At 44.7% G+C, this 20,481-nt stretch overlaps 1 protein-coding gene across 3 annotated transcripts in view; it reads right to left on the reverse strand.

The window, feature by feature from the left end:
- The window catches only part of GATD3A (glutamine amidotransferase like class 1 domain containing 3A), a 158,123-nt gene that overhangs the window by 76,554 nt on the left and 61,088 nt on the right, over nucleotides 1–20,481 (reverse strand). For 2 of the 3 annotated variants that reach the window (XM_033941460.1, XM_033941463.1), the window contains exon 4: nucleotides 5,094–5,213. The exons of the other annotated variant lie outside the window; for it this stretch is intronic. In XM_033941460.1, coding sequence (XP_033797351.1) covers nucleotides 5,094–5,213 — 120 coding nt within the window. The remainder of the gene's footprint in view (nucleotides 1–5,093; nucleotides 5,214–20,481) is intronic. 3 annotated transcript variants of the gene reach the window in all.

Genomic DNA, 20,481 nt, shown 5'->3' on the forward strand with positions numbered 1-20,481 from the left:
ATATTGAGGACTTTCATATTGGCTCCTCCAATGTACATGAAGTTGTTGATACCCGCAGTATTGATCTTTTTATCACTGTTGTTATTCCAATTTTTGCCATCCTGTGGGTTCTCTTATTTGGGTTCTCTGTTTTTGCACTCTATGAGACCATCCGGATTAGACGTCTTATTCGACAGAAACCATCACATACAGACTTAAGAATGCATGATTTCATTGCGGCTATGAAAGAGTAATTTTGCTAGCCGTATTTTTGATTGATCTATCTGTCTTAACTTTTGCTTTGGCATACCTTTTGTGCCTTGCTAAGTAGTTATGATTTTTGATTTTATCATATATTGCCATTATTCAGTGATTTTATTATCATTTATTTGGCTGGGTTCATATATTTTACCCTTGCCTTTATGATTATTATCCATTGATTATTGATATCTTTGATTTATTGCTGATTTATATGGTATTGCTTATGTTTATGCATTTTTATATCACCTTGGGTCTTGTCGATCCTTTCCTACTTAGTTAGGTTGAAGGTGAAATTGACTCCATTGAAGTTATTTCTCCTCCAAAAGGGGGGACTGTAGGGATATTTCCGTATTCACACCTGAGGTTAGGCCTCCATGATGTCATCAAGCCTGAACCATTGTTTCAAGAATCTCTCTCTGCAAGCAACTTTCAAGCATGAATTTTGCAGAAGTAAGAAGTACACTGCTTTACAGTTTCTGCCTGATGCATTATGGGGATGTACCCGAATGTTGCTATTCAAGGGCATTCATCTGTGCTTTAATAATGGGACAGTGTGAATCTTGAAGAAATTATTCTGTTCTTATCTGTCTAACGGCCCTGGGTCTTCCAGCATATATGATACTTTATACAGAAAGGCTATTCATCAAGTTCTGTTTCTGGATTGGTCCGAGGAAGTCATCTGATGAGATTCAAGAAAAGAAAGGTGCTAATTAATTAATAATTAGTTAGTCTGTGATAAGGTCCGGGGAAGCTCAGATCTGCTCACAGATGTTCTAATTGTAAACTTTTCTTTCAATAATTAGACCTGTAAGTTACCTCGTGTGATTCTCTGCCTAAGAGATAGAAATTCGGACATTTAAAAACTGTTCTGAACTTAGCACAGATAAACGGAACTTATTGCTGATGATTTATAGCCTCATCAAGGATTTTCAACACGTGTAACTTTTACAACGGTATTCCTGACGTCTTCCAGCTGACACGAAGTTTTCTTCCACCTAATTGTGCCGGAGAGGCTAATTAAGGGTGAGCATACGGAAATTACTTTTATTAGCTTGGGAATTAGATAGGAATCTATTGATAAAGGTAAAGGGTTGAAAAGTTACCTGGGTGATAATATAATCATTTGTTAATCAGGGATTATTATTATAAGGAATAGTGTGTGTTTAACAAGAAGTTTTACTTAGTTGTCTAACCATTAGATTGTGACAATCATGTACTGAGTTTCATTTGTGTAATTAGATATTTTGAACAATATTTAGATTCTGCAGCTGGCTTGTGAATTATATTTTTCTATTTTCATAATAAAGATATTTCTCATTAGCCTGGGTTTTGTGTCGTATAATTAGACCATGATATTTGAACTTGAATAAAAGGTTATGGTTTTCTCTAGACCACTTAACAGAGACGTAATGTGTTTATAATACTGCTAAGTGAACCATAAATCCTTCTACAGATTTTGGGGGCTCGTTTGCCGGGATATCTAGGTTTCTAATTTACGACTGTAGCTATGTCTGTGGACACTGAGACTCAGATTTCGTGGCATGCTCTTGAAAAAGATGTTTTTCAGAAATTAGCTGTGCAAGTTTTAAAACAGTCAGATTCTGATGTGTATTTTTCTGACCTTGTTCGTTTATTACATGCAGATATAGAGGACTCTAATCAGGCGTACTGTTCAGTATTGCAGCGTCTCCTACATGCTCGTACTAAGCCTACAGGAGAAAATTATTCAGAGCTCATCTGTGCGTTGTTTATATATATTTATATATATTTATTTATATTTATATATAGTCAATATAGGCAGAGAGTTAAATTTTTTAACATTTTCTAATGGTGGTGTGCCTCGTGATTTTTTTCATGAAACAAGTGTGCCTTTGCCCAAAAAAGGTTGAAAAACACTGGTCTAGAGGACTTACTGCAGTTTAAGCTTACAGAGTACCCTCCAGAAATAAACAATATTTAAGGAAAAGTCTGCGATCTCCCGCTGAAGGAACACTTTCAGAATGAATCCGCAGCACTTGGGCAATACCTGCGGCACCGAAGAAAACAAAAGACTACGAATTGAGAAATAAAATCACGAGCAGAAGAAATTAGAAGTTCTCAGCAAGGCTGCAGAAACAAACTGAGCTTCAAGGGGAGTGTCTGCACAGGACCTCACAGAGGGGGTTGGTTTTATTTCTAAGTTCTGCAGCCAAGGCTGGAATAGATACACAACCCACCGGTGAAGCTTCCAGAGGTTATTGTACAAAAACATCTATTTTACATATACCTAATCATTTTATTATAACACTTGTCTAATTATGGCTTTTGCATGACTCTATTAAAAAAACCTGACAGATAGAAATGCTTACTAACAAAAGATAGATAATTTAGATGTTACAAAAAAATTGTTCTAAAATTTTTTTACAAAAAAAAAAATAAAATAAATTTCTACAGTTTAAACCTTTAGGAACAATAGTATTTAATTCATATTTGTATAACCTTTTTTTTTAAACTGTGAAGAGTCGATGGAACTAGTCTCTTTTAAATTCTTATTTCTTGAGAAGGCAATAATCAATTTCTTTTCTTTAAAGTAAGCATTTTCCTCTAAAATAGACCAATGTTTTCTAATAATCTTTTATATCTTGTATGAATGTTCTGAGAATCTCATATATACACACTAAATCAGGTTGGTCTTTATATGTGTGGTGATTTAAAAGAGAGTCACGATCATAGGCTACAGCTTTATTGAAATTATATTGTAAGCATTCTTTTGGATAGCCCCTATCTAAAAATCTCTCAGCACATCTGCTTGTATAATAAAATCTCCAAAATCCAAGCACAATTTATGTGTTCTCAAATATTGGCTAAATGGTAAATTAGTCTTCAAATTCCTGTTATGGAAACTGGAAAAATATAAGTAAGCACTTCTATCTATCAGTTTTTTTTATAGAGAGTCGTATGAAAACCATAATTAGATTTTTGTATAAGAAGATCCAGATAGTGGACCTCTAAATTATCATAATTAATCTTGAATTTTAAACACATACTTCTACTGTTAAGCCAATTGAAAAACACATAGGTCTATCTATATATAGGCATTATGGTCCTGATTCTGCAAAGTGCGTCCCAATTTTAGGCAGCTATAGGTGTCCTACAGCTATCTAATCAGCTAATTGAGATGGACGTTTTTTAAAAAATGCTCCCCAGGCAGGCCACCTATATTGAAGGCGCCTCCGGGAGCCTAAGGAGGCCCACAAGACCGCCTAAGGGCCTTTGGCGAACCTAGGCGGCCCTATGCGTCTCCCTAGTAGAGTAAGAAATGCTTACAATGTAGGCCAGCAAAATGCCACAATAAGTATAGCGGCTGCGGCTGCCTGTCCAACTGCTGGCAGGAGGGTGTCCAACCCCTCCTGCCGGAACACCGCCACCCCCCGACACAACCCATAGCCGGCAGGAGTATGCCCAATCCCTCCTGCCGGAAGATGCCCCCTGACACTACCGACTGCCGGCAGGAAGATGCCCAATCACTCCTGCCGGAGGATGCCTCCCCTCCGGACCCCCCGCGCTAACACCCCTCCCCCACTCTAACACCCACCAATGACCACCCCTAACCTCCCCCCAACTAACCTCCCCCTTAAACTAACCTCTAATTGTTGGCCGGCTGGCTGGGTCTTGCTACCGTCCAGCCGGCCGGCCCACCTCGTTAAAATGAGGCAGGCCCGTAACTTCCCGGCCCATCCCGCGAAGCCTAAGGTCTGATTGGCCCAGGCTCTAGAAGCCTGGACCAATCAGGCCTTAGGCATAGCGGGTCTGCCCATCCCCACTAAGCCTAAGGCCTGATTGGCCCAGGCAACTAAGAGCCTGGGCCAATCAGGCCTTAGGCTTAGTGGGGATGGGCGGACCCACTATGCCTAAGGCCTGATTGGTCCAGGCTTCTAGACCTGGGCCAATCAGACCTTAGGCTTCGTGGGATGGGCCGGGAAGGGGCGGGCCCGCCTCATTTCGACAAGGCGGGCCTGCCGGCTGGAAGGTAGCAAGACCCGGCCGGCCAACAATTAGAGATTAGTTTGGGGGGGAGGTTAGCTGGGGGGGGGTTAGGGGTGGTCATCGGTGGGTGTTAGCGTGGGGGAGGTGTGTTAGTGCGGGGGGTCCAGAGGGGGGGCATCCTCTGGCAGAAGGGATTGAGCACCCTCCTGCCAGCAATCGGTAGTGTCGGGGGGTGTCCTCCGGCAGGAGGGATTGGGCACCCTCTTGCCAGCGATCAGTTGTGTCGGGGGGGGGGGGGGGCGATGTTCCAGCAGGAGGGGTTTGGCACCCTCCTGCCGGCGATTGGTAATGTTGGAGGGGCACCCTCCTGCCGGCAATCGGACAGGCGGCCGCTATACTTATCGCAGCAGGGAGATCCCTTGCCGCGATAAGTATAGCGGCCACGTCTACTTTAACTCGATTCTGTAACCGGCGTCTGCAACATGGACGCCGGTTACAGAATCAGGGCTAGTGTATCTTCTAGAAATAGCTTTTCTTGTATTGTAAATCAGCTGGATGTTCAGCCTTATCTTGCTGTGAATCGCCTAGAACTTTTTACTGGTTTGGTGGTACACAAGAAATAAATTATTATTATATGTATTTTATGGAAGGGTAATATAATATCTATGATAAATTTTAACCTCTTCTATAAATGGAAAGTCTGCGAGATAATTATCTTCAAAATTCACGACAAAAAGATTAGCAATACTTGGGGCCATGGATGCACCCATAGTTATGCTCCTGATTTGCTTAAAAAACTGTTGTTAAAAACAAAAATAATTTTCTGTGAGGGCAATGGTTGCAAGTGTTAAAATAAAATGGTATGCTGCTTAAAGAAGAAAACGTACAGGTTTTTGGCAGCTCCAAATCCCCCAGGGAAGATGACTGCATCATGCTTCTGTGCGTTGAGCTGGGTCATATCCAAGATTTTACCACGAGCAATCCTTGCCGACTCCACCAGGACATTTCTGTATGAAGCAGAAACAACATAGTGAGAAAACAAAATATCTTACACCATTTGTTTTTCCAGGTAATGCTACTGAAAATTCCAGCAGATGGCCTGTGTGCTATCTGGATAGCACTGGAGCAGTTTAAGGAAACAGAATTTTTCTGGGAACCAGTGATATTCTGTGCTAGTATCCAGATAGCTATCTGGGCAACTTAAGTTGCCTGGATAACTTTGGGTATCAACACTGAATACTGCAAGCATCTGGATGATACTGGCAGCTACTGCTACACCTAGATATTCAGCACCAATATCCAGAGATTGATTCTTTCACCCCATTCCCCTCCCATCCACACTGTCACCATACTACATTCTCCAACCAACCCTCGCTTCTTACAACTATTTTCTTTCATTTTATTCCTTCATATATTCTCCCACCCCCATATCTAGCAGCACCCTGACACCTTCTCTGCTCTATCCTTCTGTACACAACAGACCCCTGAAATTATCTTGCTCCCTTTCTTGTCCAACAGTCCTGAGAACCCTTCCTCCACCACTTCCATCCCAGGAAACAATAAAAAAAGGTATCAATTCTTTCTGATTCATTAATTCTTTAATTCTGTGCATTCCAGTAGATTAATATGGCAAACAGATTACTTTTTCACTGAAAACATTCTCCCCCCTCAACTGTTTCATCTGTTTAGTTGCAGATCTTCATATTTCTTGACCTTCTGTTTTTATTTTCTCTCTTTACTTTTCCCTTTATCCTTTAGTTTTTCCTGTTAGTTTTTTTTTATTTAGGTTTCTAATTTTTATTTCTCTAGCCTCTCTTTATATTTGTTCTCACCTTTTGATGACTACATTTCCTTCTTTCATTCGTATACTCTCTACCGTCTGGTTTTTACCCTGTTGCTACTTATCTTCCTATACTTATTTAATTCAGAGTATTATACCTCACAAGTTTAAACAAAAAGCCATACAATGTGGGGTACAATATCAGCAATCAACAAAACAATCAAATTACCTCGCATCACCCCCACCATCCCATCCCTTCAACCTATCTTTTCTATCAAACAACAAATCCTTCCTTTATAATTAACAATCCTGGGCAACTCTCAAATCTCCAGTCAATTTGTTCCACAGGTCTGGAGCCACACCAGAAAAGATGTGCTAGTCTGAAACAAATAAAATTCCTCTGATGCTGATAATTACATTACATTACATTAGTGATTTTTATTCCGCCATTATCTTGCGGTTCAAGGTGGATTACAGAAGAGGATTTCTGGACATGTCCAGAGGTGTCACAAAGTAGAGCTGGTTGCTTCAGAGGATTGAAATGTTTCATACGGTGCTAGTTAGTCTTCAATAGCAGGATTTTTAATTCTTTTCTGAAAGTTTTGTAATCTGGGTCGTGATTAGTAGATTGTAGAGTTGGTGATCTAGTTTTGCTGCCTGTGTGGCTAGAAGGCCATCGTACAATTTTTTCTGTTTGATGTCTATGATTGAAGGGTATGTGAATGGTGTCTGGGTTCTCCTGTGTCTGGTTGTGGTAGTTTGGATTAGGCGGTTGCTCAAGTAGGCTGGGCTGTCACCATTTATGGATTTAAATAATAGACAGGATAGATAGGATTTAAATAGTATTCTTGCTTAAATTAGGAGCTAGTGTGAGTCAAGATCACAACTGATGACCAGGTTCATAGAACTGCAAAAGCCTTCATAAATAATGAGTCCAAGTCTTTCTAAAGTTAAAAAATGAGGTGAAGGAAGTTATTAAGGGTAAAAGAAAATCCTTCAGAAAATGGAAAAAGGATCAGACTAAAAATAATAAGTAACAGCATAAGGAATGGCAAATCACATGCAAGGTGCTTTTCTTTTTTTTTGGATTATGTTGTTATTTTCTTTTGGTCGTGATGTATTAGTTAATAATATTGTAACTATTTTTGCTTGTTTACTCTAAGTGTGTTTTGGATGGTGACTCCCAGAATGTGGACTATATGTTAAGAACATAAGAGTTGCCATACTAGGACAGCCCAAAGGTCCATCAAGCCCAGTATCCTCTTTCCAACAATGGCCAAGTACACAGGTCACAAGTACTTGGCAAAATCCCAAGGAGTAAAACAGTGACTCCTAACATGGAACCCTACATCACATAGCTATAGTTCAGGTTCCTCTTTCCCAAATGCATCACTTTGCACTTGCTCACATTACATGGCATCTGCCATTTTGATGCTCAGTCTCACAAGGCCCTCTTGTAATTTTTCACAATCCTCTTGTGATTTAACAACTTTGTGTCATCAGCAAATTCAATTACTTCACTAGTTATTCCCATTTCTAGATCATTGATAAATATGTTAAAAAGCAGCAGTCCCCCAACAGACTCCTGGGGAACCCCATTATTTACCCTTCTCCATTGAGAATATTGACCATTTAAACCTACTTTACTCTCTGTTTTCTGTCTTTCAACCAGTTCTTAATCCATAATAGGATATTACTTCCTATTCTTTTTTCTTCAGAAGTCTTTCATGAGGTACTTTGTCAAATACTTTTTGAAAATCTAAATACACAATATCGACTGGAAGCCAGCAGAACTTGGGAGACATATCTTTTATGCAGGTGGAAAGTTGATTTCTAACCTCTCAATCTCCAAGCTGCACGGACCAGGATTGAAGGCTGGGGTGCAGGAGACCTCTCGTTCTGGGTGATGAGAGTCAGAAGGCACTCTATATTCATGGGTCTTTGGAGGTTAGGTACAGAAATAAAAGGAGCCATTTTGGTTTTGGCCAGTATAGCACAATGAGTATCATGAACTTCTCATCCTGCTTGATTTTCAGCAAAGTCTTCTCCACAAGAAGTATAGGAAGCTACACAAACAGTAAAGCACAGTTACTTACCGTAACAGGTGTTATCCAGGGACAGCAGGCATATATTCTCACATGTGGGTGACGTCATCTACGGAGCCCCAGCGCGGACAGCTTTTCAAGCAAACTTGATTGAAGTTTCAAGTTTGCTACACTGCACCACGCATGTGCATGCCTTCTTGCCCACTAGAGGGCGCATCCCCACCTCGTGGTCCTCAGTTCCATAACCAGCAAAGAAACCATCCCCGGGGAGGAGGGCGGGTTGTGAGAATATATGCCTGCTGTCCCTGGATAACACCTGTTACGGTAAGTAACTGTGCTTTATCCCAGGACAAGCAGGCATGATATTCTCACATGTAGGTGACCTCCAAGCCAACCAAAAAAGGGCAGGTGGGAGGATGGCAATTTAGGAAAACAGGTTACGTAATACCGACTGGCCAAACCGGCCGTCGCTTCTGGACAAAGTGTCCAGACAGTAGTGGGAGGTGAACTTATGAACCGAAGACCAAGTGGCAGCTTTACAAATGTCCTCCACAGGAGTAGACCGGAGGAAAGCAACAGAAGCTGCCATAGCCCGGACCTTATGCCCCGTGACTCGACCATGGAGCGTGAGACCAGCCTGAGCGTAGCAAAAAGAAATACAAGCAGCCAACCAGTTGGACAAGGTGCGCTTGGAAACAGGATGTCCCAATCGATTAGGATCAAAGGACAAAAACAATTGAGGAACCTTCCGATGAGACTTGGTACGTTGGAGATAAAAGGCCAACGCCCTCTTACAGTCAAGCGTGTGAAGGGCCGCCTCACCAGGATGAGAGTGGGGCTTCGGGAAGAACACCGGAAGAACAATGGACTGATTGAGGTGGAAATCAGACACAACCTTAGGCAAAAATTTAGGATGGGTACGAAGAACCACCTTGTCATGATGAAACACAGTAAAAGGTGGATCCGCAACCAAAGCCTGCAGCTCACTAATCCGACGAGCGGATGTGAGCGCAAGCAAAAAGACCACCTTCCAAGTGAGAAACTTAAGATGAGATTTGTCGATAGGCTCAAAAGGAGGCTTCATCAGTTGAGCTAAGACCACATTAAGATCCCAAACTACAGGAGGAGGTTTCAGAGGAGGGTGAACATTCATGAGACCCCTCATGAAACGAGTTACCAGAGGATGAAGAGAAAGAGACCGACCCTCGAGATGCCGATGGAACGCCGCAATGGCACTGAGATGCACCCGAATGGAAGTCGTCTTCAGCCCAGACTTAGACAGATGCAACAAATATTCCAGCACCAAAGACACTGGAACTGAACTCGGGTCCAGATGGTTCGAGGAACACCAGGATGAAAATCTGGTCCACTTCTGGGAATAACAAAGCCTAGTCGAGACCTTGCGCGAGGCTTCCAAAATCTCCCTCACCGACTGAGAAACAGGAACCGAAGTCAAGGGGAAAGGAACCAAGCGGTCAGATGTAAAGACTGAAGATTGGGATGTAACAGCGAACCCCGACTCTGAGACAGCAGAGAGGGAAAAACAGGCAGAAGCAGAGATTCCCTGACACTGAGTTGAAGGAGCAGGGAGAACCAGTGCTGTCTGGGCCAACGAGGCGCAATGAGAATCATAGTGGCTCTGGTCGATTTGAGATGTACCAACGTTCTCAAGATCAGAGGAAAAGGAGGGAACGCATAAAGGAACCTTCCCCCCCAGTCGAGAAGGAAGGCATCGGCCTCGAGACGGTCCCGGGAGTACATCCGAGAACAATAGAGGGGCAGTTTGTGAGTCTCCGGGGAGGCAAACAGATCCACCTGAGGAGTCCCCCAGCGGTCGAAGACCACTCGTGCGGCTGGAGAAGACGACTGAGTTTGTCTGCCAGACAGTTCCTCTCTCCCTGAATGTAAACCGCATGTAGGAAGATGTTCTGGGAGCCCGCCCATTCCCAAAGGCGCAGGGCTTCCCGGCACAGAGACCAAGAGTCCGTTCCGCCCTGTTTGTTCACATAATACATTGCCACCTGGTTGTCCGTCCGCACGAGGACTACCTGATCGTGTAGCAAGTGGCAGAACGCTCGAGCCGCCAGAAAAATGGCCCGAAGCTCCAACACATTGATGTGACAAAGACGGTCCTCTGCCGACCATAGACCCTGAGTCCGCAGACCGTCGAGATGAGCCCCCCACGCGTACTCCGAGGAGTCCGTGGTCAGGACCTTGCGATGCGGAGGAACGAGAAAGAGCAAACCCCCGGAAAGATTGGAAGAGTTGGTCCACCAACGGAGCGAGCGTCTCAAAGAAGGAGTCACCGTTATTGGACAAGAGACTGGGTCGCGATCCTGACGCCACTGCGAGGCCAAGGTCCACTGAGGAAGCCTCAGATGCAAGCGGGCGAACGGAGTAACGTGGACCGTCGATGCCATGTGGCCCAGAAGAACCATCATGCGCTGAGCCGATACTACAGGCATCAGCGAAACCTGGCGACTCAGTCGAAGCAGGGCCTCCAACCGAGGGGGGGGGAGGAACGAACGGAGGCGAACCGTGTCCAGCACGGCTTCGATAAACTGAAGGGATTGAGTCGGGCACAATTGAGACTTGGGAAAGTTCACTTCGAACCCCAGACGTTGAAGGAAGATGATAGTCTGTTGGGTCACTGAGATAACCCCCTCCCTGGTCGACGCCTTGATCAGCCAATCGTCCAGGTAGGGAAAGACCTGTAGCCTCTGAGATCTCAGGGCTGCAGCGACCACCACCATACACTTCGTGAAGACTCGAGGGGACGAAGCCAGTCCGAAGGGGAGGACCTGATATTGAAGGTGCAACTCCCCCACCTGAAACCGTAAGAATTTGCGGAAGGCGGGATGCACCGGAACATGAGTATATGCTTCCTTTAAGTCTAGGGAGCACATCCAATCCCCTTCCTCCAAAAGAGGATACAACACCGGAAGCGACAACATACGGAACTTCTCCCGGATCAGGAACTTGTTGAGCTTCCGGAGGTCCAAAATGGGGCGTAAGTCCCCGGTCTTCTTTGGGACCAAAAAGTAATGGGAGTAAAACCCCCACCCCCGTTGGTCGGGGGGTACAGGTTCCACCACCCGAAGGCTCAACAAGGCCCTCGCTTCGGCGAGAAGAAGGGGAAGTTGGGCTTGACTGAATGGGTAAGCACCCGGCGGATGTTCCGGCGGCGTGGCTAAGAAATTGAGCGAGTAGCCCTCGGAGATAATCCGGAGCACCCAAGCATCTGATGTGATCCCGGTCCAGGCCGCATAAAAGGCTCGGAGTCGACCCCCTATAGGAAGGGGGTTCGGCGAGAGTGTGGAGGGGGCCCGCCCCCATCCGCACATCCCGTCAAAAAGACGGCGCCGGCTTGGACGTCGCCTGCGCCTGAGGTTTTTGTTGGCCTCCCCTACCCTGTTGCGGCGGGCGCCGGGGCGGAGGTCTAGAGAAGGCCGGCGTGGACTTCTGGGGGTATCGCCTTGGGGGAGGCCGAAACGGCTTCTGCGGCAGGGCCCGAGGTTTAGGATGGACCAAGGAGGCAAGGGAGCGCTCCTGTTCCGACAGACGTTTGGTCGCCGCCTCCAGGGACTCATCAAATAATTCAGAGCCAACACAGGGTAGATTGGCCAGACGTTCCTGCAAATTCGGGTTCATGTCCAGGGTACGCAGCCATGCCAGCCGGCGCATGGCCATTGCAAAGGCGGATACCCTGGAGGCCAGTTCAAATGCGTCGTAGACAGCGTGAAACAGGTACAGACGCAGCTGAGACAAGTTGGACATGAAAGTGGCAAACCCCTCCTTGTGGGAATCCGGCAGGACCCCCTGATAACGAGGCAAGTCTTTGACCATGGCTCGAAGATAAGATGAGAATGTAAAGGCATAATTAAGGACCCTGGTAGCCATCAATGAGTTGGAATAGAGGCGACGACCAAACTTGTCCAGGGTCCGTCCCTCCCATCCGGGCGGGACCGCCGCCGAAACCTTAGCGGGCTGCGACTTTTTCAGCACCGACTCCACCAGCAACGACTGGTGAGACAGTTGTGCTTTCTCGAAGCCCTTACATGGGATGGTCCGGTACTTGGACTCCATCTTAGAAGGCACCGCTGTGACTAAGAGGGGAGTCCAAATTTCTCAGGAAGGTCTGGTGGAGGACCTTATTGAGAGGCAGACGAGGAGTTTCTCTCGGGGGAGTGGGCAGGTCTTGTTCCTCCAAAAACTCCTTCGTATACTGAGACCCAGCAAGCAAGTCCAGGTCCAAGGCCCGTGCCATATCCTGCACAAATTTTGAGAAGGAAGAGGGCCTAGCAGGCGGGGAAGGAGTACGCGAGGTCCGAGCCGCCAAGAAAGAGGGGGAGGCCTCACGGGAATACCGAGGCTCCCTACCAGACCCCGATCCCCAGGAGGCCGTCCCGAGCGACCTCGAAGGGGTCGGGGACCGCCTATGCCCCGATGAGCCCTTGGGGGAAGTCCCCGGGGTATGAGGAACCGAGGCCCGTCCCCTCCGTCTCGGTGAGGAGTCTCGCGAACCCCTTCCCCCGGGGGTCCGGAAGAGCCTCGGATTATCGAGGCGGAGCTCCGAGACACGTAATGTCTCACCTTCGGTCGGCGAGGAGCAACCGCGTCTCCGAGGGGAAGCACGAGAACGCTTGGGTTTCCTCGGCCGACCCGAGGGCGAGGAGCCTCGGGAGGACCTCGAGGAAGAGGACGTGGAAGAGATCCTCCGAACCCGACGCACCTTGTCCCGAGGCCTGACACTCCTCTCAGGCTGGTCAACCGAGGTCGAGGGCAAGGTCGGGGTCGAGGTCGGCCGACCCCCGGGGGCTGAAGCCGAAGGCACCGAGGCCGAGGCCGCCGACGCCGGGGCAGTCGAGGCCGGAGCAGTCGAGGCCGAAGCCTGCTGCAGGTGCGCGAGGGCCCCGGACAGCTCCGAGGCAATGAGCGCTCGGAGCAAGTCCTGGAAGACCGGAACCCCCATCATGGCTGGCAGGTCCAGGGCCGAGGAGTGCTCCCTGGAGGGCGACCTCGGTCTCGAGTATTCCCTCGGGGCACTAGGCTTTGCTACTCGGGGCGGGGCAGAGGACGACCCACCCGCAGTCGAGGAGCCCGAGGATGGCTTCTTCGCCGACCCTGGAGTCGAGGATGGAAGGGAGGACTTACCCGAAGCAGGCTTGGTCGAGGCAGCAGGCTTGGAGGAAGTCGAGGGTCGAGGCGAGGTCGAGGGACCAGAGGCCGAGGTCGAGGCCGACGTCGAGGCCTTCCCTGGCGCGGGGTCCGCAGAGAAGAGCTCCGCCATCCGGGCACGGCATCGGCGGAGAGCTCTAGTCTGAAAAGTTGAGCACTTATCACAGGACTCCGTAGGATGCTCAGGACCCAAACAAACCAAGCACCACCGGTGAGGATCGGTAATTGAGAGCAACCGATCGCACTGGGTGCACTTTTTAAAGCCCGTCAAGGGACGGGACATGGACACAAAAACAGGCCGGGAACGAACGAGGTCCCGCGGCCGCGGCTACTGGGAGCCCCCGGAGCTGAACAAGTCCGTTTTTGTTTTTTTTTCGACGAAAACTGAAACAAAAGAAAGAAAATAAAGCAAATTAAGCACAGCGACCGTGAAATAAACACACAGCCGCGGTGTCAGAAGGCTAAATTCGAAGAGCACAAATTCCACAGGGCTTCTGGCTCCGCGGAAAAAACTGAACTGAGGACCACGAGGTGGGGATGCGCCCTCTAGTGGGCAAGAAGGCATGCACATGCATGGTGCAGTGTAGCAAACTTGAAACTTCAATCAAGTTTGCTTGAAAAGCTGTCCGCGCTGGGGCTCCGTAGATGACGTCACCCACATGTGAGAATATCATGCCTGCTTGTCCTGGGATAAAGCCTTGTCCCCAATCAAAGAGAAAGGTATCCAGCATTAGTCTGCCATATGATCTAAGCCTGGAGCTGAATCAAGGGACTTGTTGAGATGAGAGGCAAAAAGATCCACTGAGGGGGTGACCCACACTTGAAAGATCTCCCAAGCAAAGCAAATTGAAAGACCATTCATGAGGTTGCATCACTTTGCCTGTCAGGTTGCTGTTGTTCCCCATCAAGTATGTGACCCTGAGCACAGTGCCATAGCTGGAGGCTCATTACCATATCCCGACTGCTTCCTAACACATGAAGTATGAGTCCATGCCTCTCTGCTTGTTCACATAGTATATTGCAACCTGGTAGTTTGGATGAGAACAATTTTGTACATCAGCTGATCTCTGAAAGCCTTTAGAGTTTCAAATGGCTCGGCACACAAGGAAGTTGATGTGAGCTGAGCAAAGACCACAGGAAAGGCCATCACTTAGACTTGATCACATTTCTTTCCAATGCCCCAACTTCCTCCAGCATAAGTCTTTATGGTGAAGCCTGGGACAACACTCCCTGGTCTGACCACCTTCTATGTAATTTTAAATTACTCTGGCTCAAAAATCAAACCAAAAGGCATCCAAGGATCAACCACAAAGAAAAGACTTGGACTAGAGGTCAACTAAACCCATTGGAATTTTGGTCACATTATAACTTAACATCTATCCCCGACTTAGACACAAACTTCATCCTAGGATGGAATAATTTCAGCAATCAGATCCTAAATGACATTGCACCACTGAAAGTATGTAAGAAAAGACACCGTCCACCAAACAGCTGGTATGTTGCCGACCTATTAGCAATTAAACAAGAAGTTCGCAAATTAGAAAGAATATGGTGCAAATCAGGAAAAGATGAACGATAGACATACCTGGCAACTAAAAGTCAAAGAGTACAAAAGAATGATTAAAGATAAGCGCTTCAAACACTACTCCCAAATAATCAACTCTCCTTCACTGAACAGCAAAGAACTCTTTAGAATAGTCAATTCCTTATTTGATATCGATCTCCATAAACGTTCCCACTCAGATCTTCCACCCTCTGCTACAAACCTAGCCAACCACTTTGCCACGAAAATTAGTAAGCTGAAAATGTCTCTCACTGCTACAAATGCTGACCCATCAACCAACCACCTGCTCTAGAAAACGAAGGCTCAACAGCAGACATGACCTGGAACCATTTTGAAAACCCAGACTGGAACCAATTCCTCAAGTTCTACTCTAAATACGCTAAATCCAACTGCCTGCTAGATAACTGCCCATCGAGTATCATGAAAACAGCCCCCTTCCCATTCAAAGCCAAACTTTTCCACTGGATCTCCCTTTGCTTGTCCACTGGCTACTTCCCAACAGACCTCGGCCACATTCTTGTGACTCCAATCATCAAAAACCCCAAAGAACCAATCTCTTCGGCCGCCAATACAGACCCATTGCCAACATACCTCTCTTCCTTAAAATAATGTTAATCATGATCTCATGTCATACCTAGAGAAGTTTAACATTTTGCACGACTCCCAATCAGGATTTTGCACCAACTACAGCACAGAAACTGTCTTAGCTGCATTAACTGACCACCTCTTCCATCTGTTTTCTCTGGGAAAAAGTGCACCAGTACTTCAGTTTGACTTAAGCAGTGCCTTCGACCTTGTAGATCATGACATTCTGATCAGTTGCCTCGATTCTATTGGCATTTCGGGACAGGTACTAACTTGGTTCACAGGCTTCCTAAAAAATCGCACCTACCAGGTCCACAGCGACGGAACCTTTTCCCATTCTTGGAGTAACCCCTGCAGAGTTCCACAGGGCTTCCCTCTCTCTCCATCTCTGTTCAATATCTACATGGCATCACTTGGGTATATGTTATCCGCCTTAAAATTGAAATCATTCATATATGCAGACGACATTACAATTATCATCCCCATAACCCCCTTGACACAACAGACTGAACAATTCACCTCATCCGTTCTCAGTATGATAGAACAATGGACTACACAATTCAAACTAAAACTAAACCCAGAAAAAAACAAACTTTTCCTCGCAAGTCCCAACCACAAACTAACGAATACCTCTCTGAAATTAAATGGGCTAACCTACCCAATCAATGCCTCCACTAAAATCCTTGGAGTCATCCTGGATCGATGCTTGACTTTTGAAGACCATACCAACGCTCAGGTTAAAAAATGCTTCTGCACCCTCTGGAAACTCCGCACCATTAAACACTACTTTGACTCCATCTCCTTCAGATTGCTGGTCCAGTCTCTAATCTTAAGTACCTTAGACTACTGCAATATCATATCTCTAGGATCCTTCAAGAAAACCATCAAACGCCTGAGAATCATTCAGAATACTGCCATTCGCCGCATTTACTCTCTCAAAAAGTCAGAATATGTAAGTCCATTCTACAGAAAACTTCACTGGTTGCCAATGGAGGCAAGGATCATCTTCAAGTTCACCTAACTTTACTTCAAAACCTTAACAGGTTCATCCCCGATCTACCTGTCGCACCAGTTTGAGTTTCTAGGCACCACCTGCACAAGTAGGGCCTACCTATTTGCCTTCCCCTCCCTGAAAGGCTGTGTCTATAAGAGATTCCTTGATAGAACACTGTCATTCTAAGCTGGCAAATGGAATAAATGTTTAACCACCCTCATTTCAAGTGCACCCTCCTACCAATCCTTCAGGAAATCTATTAAAACCTAACTCTTTGATAAATTTCTCTGAACCCTCCCTACCTTGCTTATCACTGATATTACATACTGTACCTCTGACATATTTCCGGACTTTTCCTAACCTCCCTTGGGTCACCAATTTAATTTGAAATTTGCTACCAATGTACCTGACAACACTTTCTGTAACATCACTGTATATGTACAGTCTCTTCCTCTGTAAACCGCTCTGAACTGCTTGTGGTATTGCGGTATACAAAAATAAAGTTATTATTATTATTATTATCTACATGAGTTTCCCAGCCCAGATTAGAGGAATCCCATCATCAGTATCTTGTGGGGAGGTGAAATTTAGAATGGAATTTCCAGGATTAAATTGGGCTAAATTGTCTACCACAAGAGTGATGGCGATAATGTCCACTAGGTGCCCTATGGCCTGGTACCACTGAGAATCCAGAGTCCACTAACCCTGCCTGAAATGGAGGCATGCATTGGTGTGATATAAATGGTAGAGGCTATTTGGCCTTGTAACTCAACATCTGATAAGCTGAGACAGGCTCTGCTGAACTCTCAGAGTGAGATCAAAGCATCTGCTCTGGGATCTGGACCATGTCTAGTAAAGCTGAAATGAACTCTAATCTGTGATCTGGAATGAGATGAGACTTTAATTGTTGACAATGAACCCTAGTAACACCAGCACCTGAATGTTCTTCACAATGATTCTTGAGCACTTTCCTGTGACAAACTCATGACTAGTCAATCGTCCAGGTAGGTAAACACAAGCACCCCCAGTCTGCTTAGTGACACTAACTACCAAGAGACACTTTGTGTATACCCTTAGTGTGGATGTGATACCAAAGGACATGGTCTGTTCCAAAAAGAGGTTTCTCCTGCTGCAGCTCAGCAAAACAAGGGCATGCAGGGCTTCTTGTTGAGTTTTTCTGGACAGTAACCTGGTGAGCTGGATTTTTGTAATACATGCACTGCCGGACGTGGGATGGATTATAATCATTGTTTGAACATTTGATTGGCAACAGACAAGACTGGAGGTTTGGCGTCCATCATCTTGAAAGCCAAGTACAACGGTGTTTTTGATCTTTTTTGCTTTGCCTCTGCTGCTGTTTTCTAAATTACGCTAATTTTGATAACTTGACTCTCAGTTACAATACTTTAACCTAATTGGTATATTCTTGTGCCTAGCACCCCTTTATTAGCATTAAATATTTGGCCCGGTTTTTTGATTAGAGATTTTTTCTTCCTCAGTTGGTCTAGGAGGGAGTGTTTTCTCTCTAGCCTGTTTCCAGAGTGGACCTATAATAAGATAGCTCAGACTTTTTTTAATTTATCTTTGGAAAAGAAAGTGATGTAATTGCAGGTAAACAACAAAGCTTTTCCTTGATTTACTCATGAAACAAAAGATATGCACAAAAATGTGTATTCTAACTGAGGAATAAATTAGGACACCCTAATAGCTAGTGTTACCCTCTTTGGTTTGCAGTGAGAAGCTTCTTGTAGCCATTTACCAGTCTCTGACATCGGTCTGAGGAAAATTAGGCCCACTCCTCAATGCAGAATTCTTTCAGCTGTGAGATGTTTGAGGGGTTTCTTGCATGTATAGCCCATTTCAAATCACCCCACAGCATCTCAATGGGATTAAAATCAGGGCTTTGACTCAGCCACCCCAGGACTCTCCATTTTAGTTTTCAGCCAGTCCTTGGTGGATTTACTGGTAGCTCATTGTCATATTGCAGGGTCCAGTTCCACTTCAGCTTTAATTTTCTTACAGATGTTCCTCAAGCACCCTCTGATACACTGCAGAATTCATGGTGGATTCTATGATGGTGAGCTGGCCAGGTCCTGCTGCAGCAAAGCATCCCCAAACTATGACGGTGAGCTGGCCAGGTCCTGCTGCAGCAAAGCATCCCCAAACTATGACACTTCCACCTCCATGCTTCACAGTTAGTATGAGGTTCTTTTCCTGGAATTCTGTATTTGGTGTTCGCCAAACATGTCCTCTTTTCTGGTGTCCTAATAATAATAATTTATTTTCTTATATACCGCCCAACCAGTAGTTCTGGGCGGTTCACAACAGGAAAATACTGAGACATTACAGCACATGGTACAATCTAAAATTATATAATAAAATTGTTAAAAACATTCAAGTACAATATTAAAAATTATTTAAAAAAATTAAAACATACTATGACAATAAGAATAGAAACATAAGGCCTCATTTAAATATATCAAAATTAATATTCTTATTTGTCAAATAAATAGGTCTTTAATGATTTCCTAAATGTGAAATAAGAATTAGATTGAACAATCATCCTACTTAGCCAGGAGTTCATCTTCCCAGCTTGATACTCCAAAGTCCTGTCTAAAAGGTCTTAAAACGACAGGCCTTTGGAGTAGGGAAGATGAACTTTCCAGAATTTCTAGTTCCTTTTGTTGAGTAAGAAAGTTTCAGATAGGGGGACAAATATGAGGGAGATAATCCAAAAAGCACCTTATAACATATGCATCCAAACTTAAAAAGCACTCTGGCCCCAAAAGGCAACCAATGCAACTTGGTATAAAAAGGACTAACATAATCATACTTTTTAAGATTAAAAATCAGGCGAACTGCAGCATTTTGCACCAACCGAAGTCTTAATATAATCTTTTTAGGTAACCCCAAATAAATTATATTACAATAGTCTAAGGTTAATAATACAATAGATTGAACCAGTAACCGAAAATATTCGCTGTCAAAAAACTTTTTAATGGTTCTTAATTTCCATAAAAGCGCATAACTTTTTTAAATTAATAAATCAGTGTGTTTCCTAAAAGTTAATGTGCGATCCAGAGTAACCCCCAGAATTTTCAAATTAGACGCTATCTCGAAATTTTGGCCCTTCATTGGATACTTTTTTCTTGAATTTTCTCATTAGGGCTTGCCAAAAAAATCCTTATTTGTTTGAATCCATAATTCTACCTTTTCTAAGATTATAGAAATTCAAATAATCAATTCATTTGAGATGTTCTTACAAGGTAGCAATATAGAGATGTCATCTGCATAAATGTAAAACATTACTTCTAGACTTTGGAGTAAATGCACCAGGGACACTAGATAGACATTAAACAACATTGGCGATAAAGGAGAGTCTTGCGGTACTCCGCATGAGTTCCTCCAAGAGGGAGAATATTTCTCATCAGAAAACACTTTATATGTTCTTTGTTCTAAGAACCCTCTGAACCAATTTTGTACCTTACCACTGATCCCGATTGAGTCCAAGCAGTTTAACAGTAGATCATGATCCTCTAAATCGAAAGCGTTGCTTAGATCCAATTGCAGGATCAGGGCACTTGTACCAGTACTGAACAGAATGGTGAGTTGATTTAATAGTGATGTTATTACTTATTCTGTACTGTGTCCAGAACGAAACCCAGATTGATTTTCATGTAGGATATTATATTTCTCTAAATAATTCACCAATTCGGCATTCACCAGTTCCTCCATTAGTTTTTCAAATAATGGGATACTTGCAACTGCCTATAGTTTTTTTCGCTAGCAAGTTACTCCTTCTGGTTTTTTACTATAGGGGTTATTATTATTCTTCCTAGATTTTTTCAAATTGTCCGGACTGTAATTGAAAAGTAATCCATTTGTAGAGATGAGCTCTAAAGGTAGGCAAGGCATTCATCAATACGTTCCTTGGACATATATCTAAATGACAATATTTTTTTGCATACTTTGAATATAATTTGCTAAAAAGTTCCCAATCTGGGATAGCAAATTTTTCCCACATCATATCTATCCTAATTCCCTCTTGCTGTCCTATCGTAAAATTGATGACTTGATCATTCTTATTTTGGCTACTAAAAGCAGTTTGTAAGCCATCAATTTTATCTTT

Source organism: Geotrypetes seraphini, chromosome 4 (genome assembly GCF_902459505.1).
Source record: "Geotrypetes seraphini chromosome 4, aGeoSer1.1, whole genome shotgun sequence".
Lineage (NCBI taxonomy): Eukaryota > Metazoa > Chordata > Amphibia > Gymnophiona > Dermophiidae > Geotrypetes > Geotrypetes seraphini.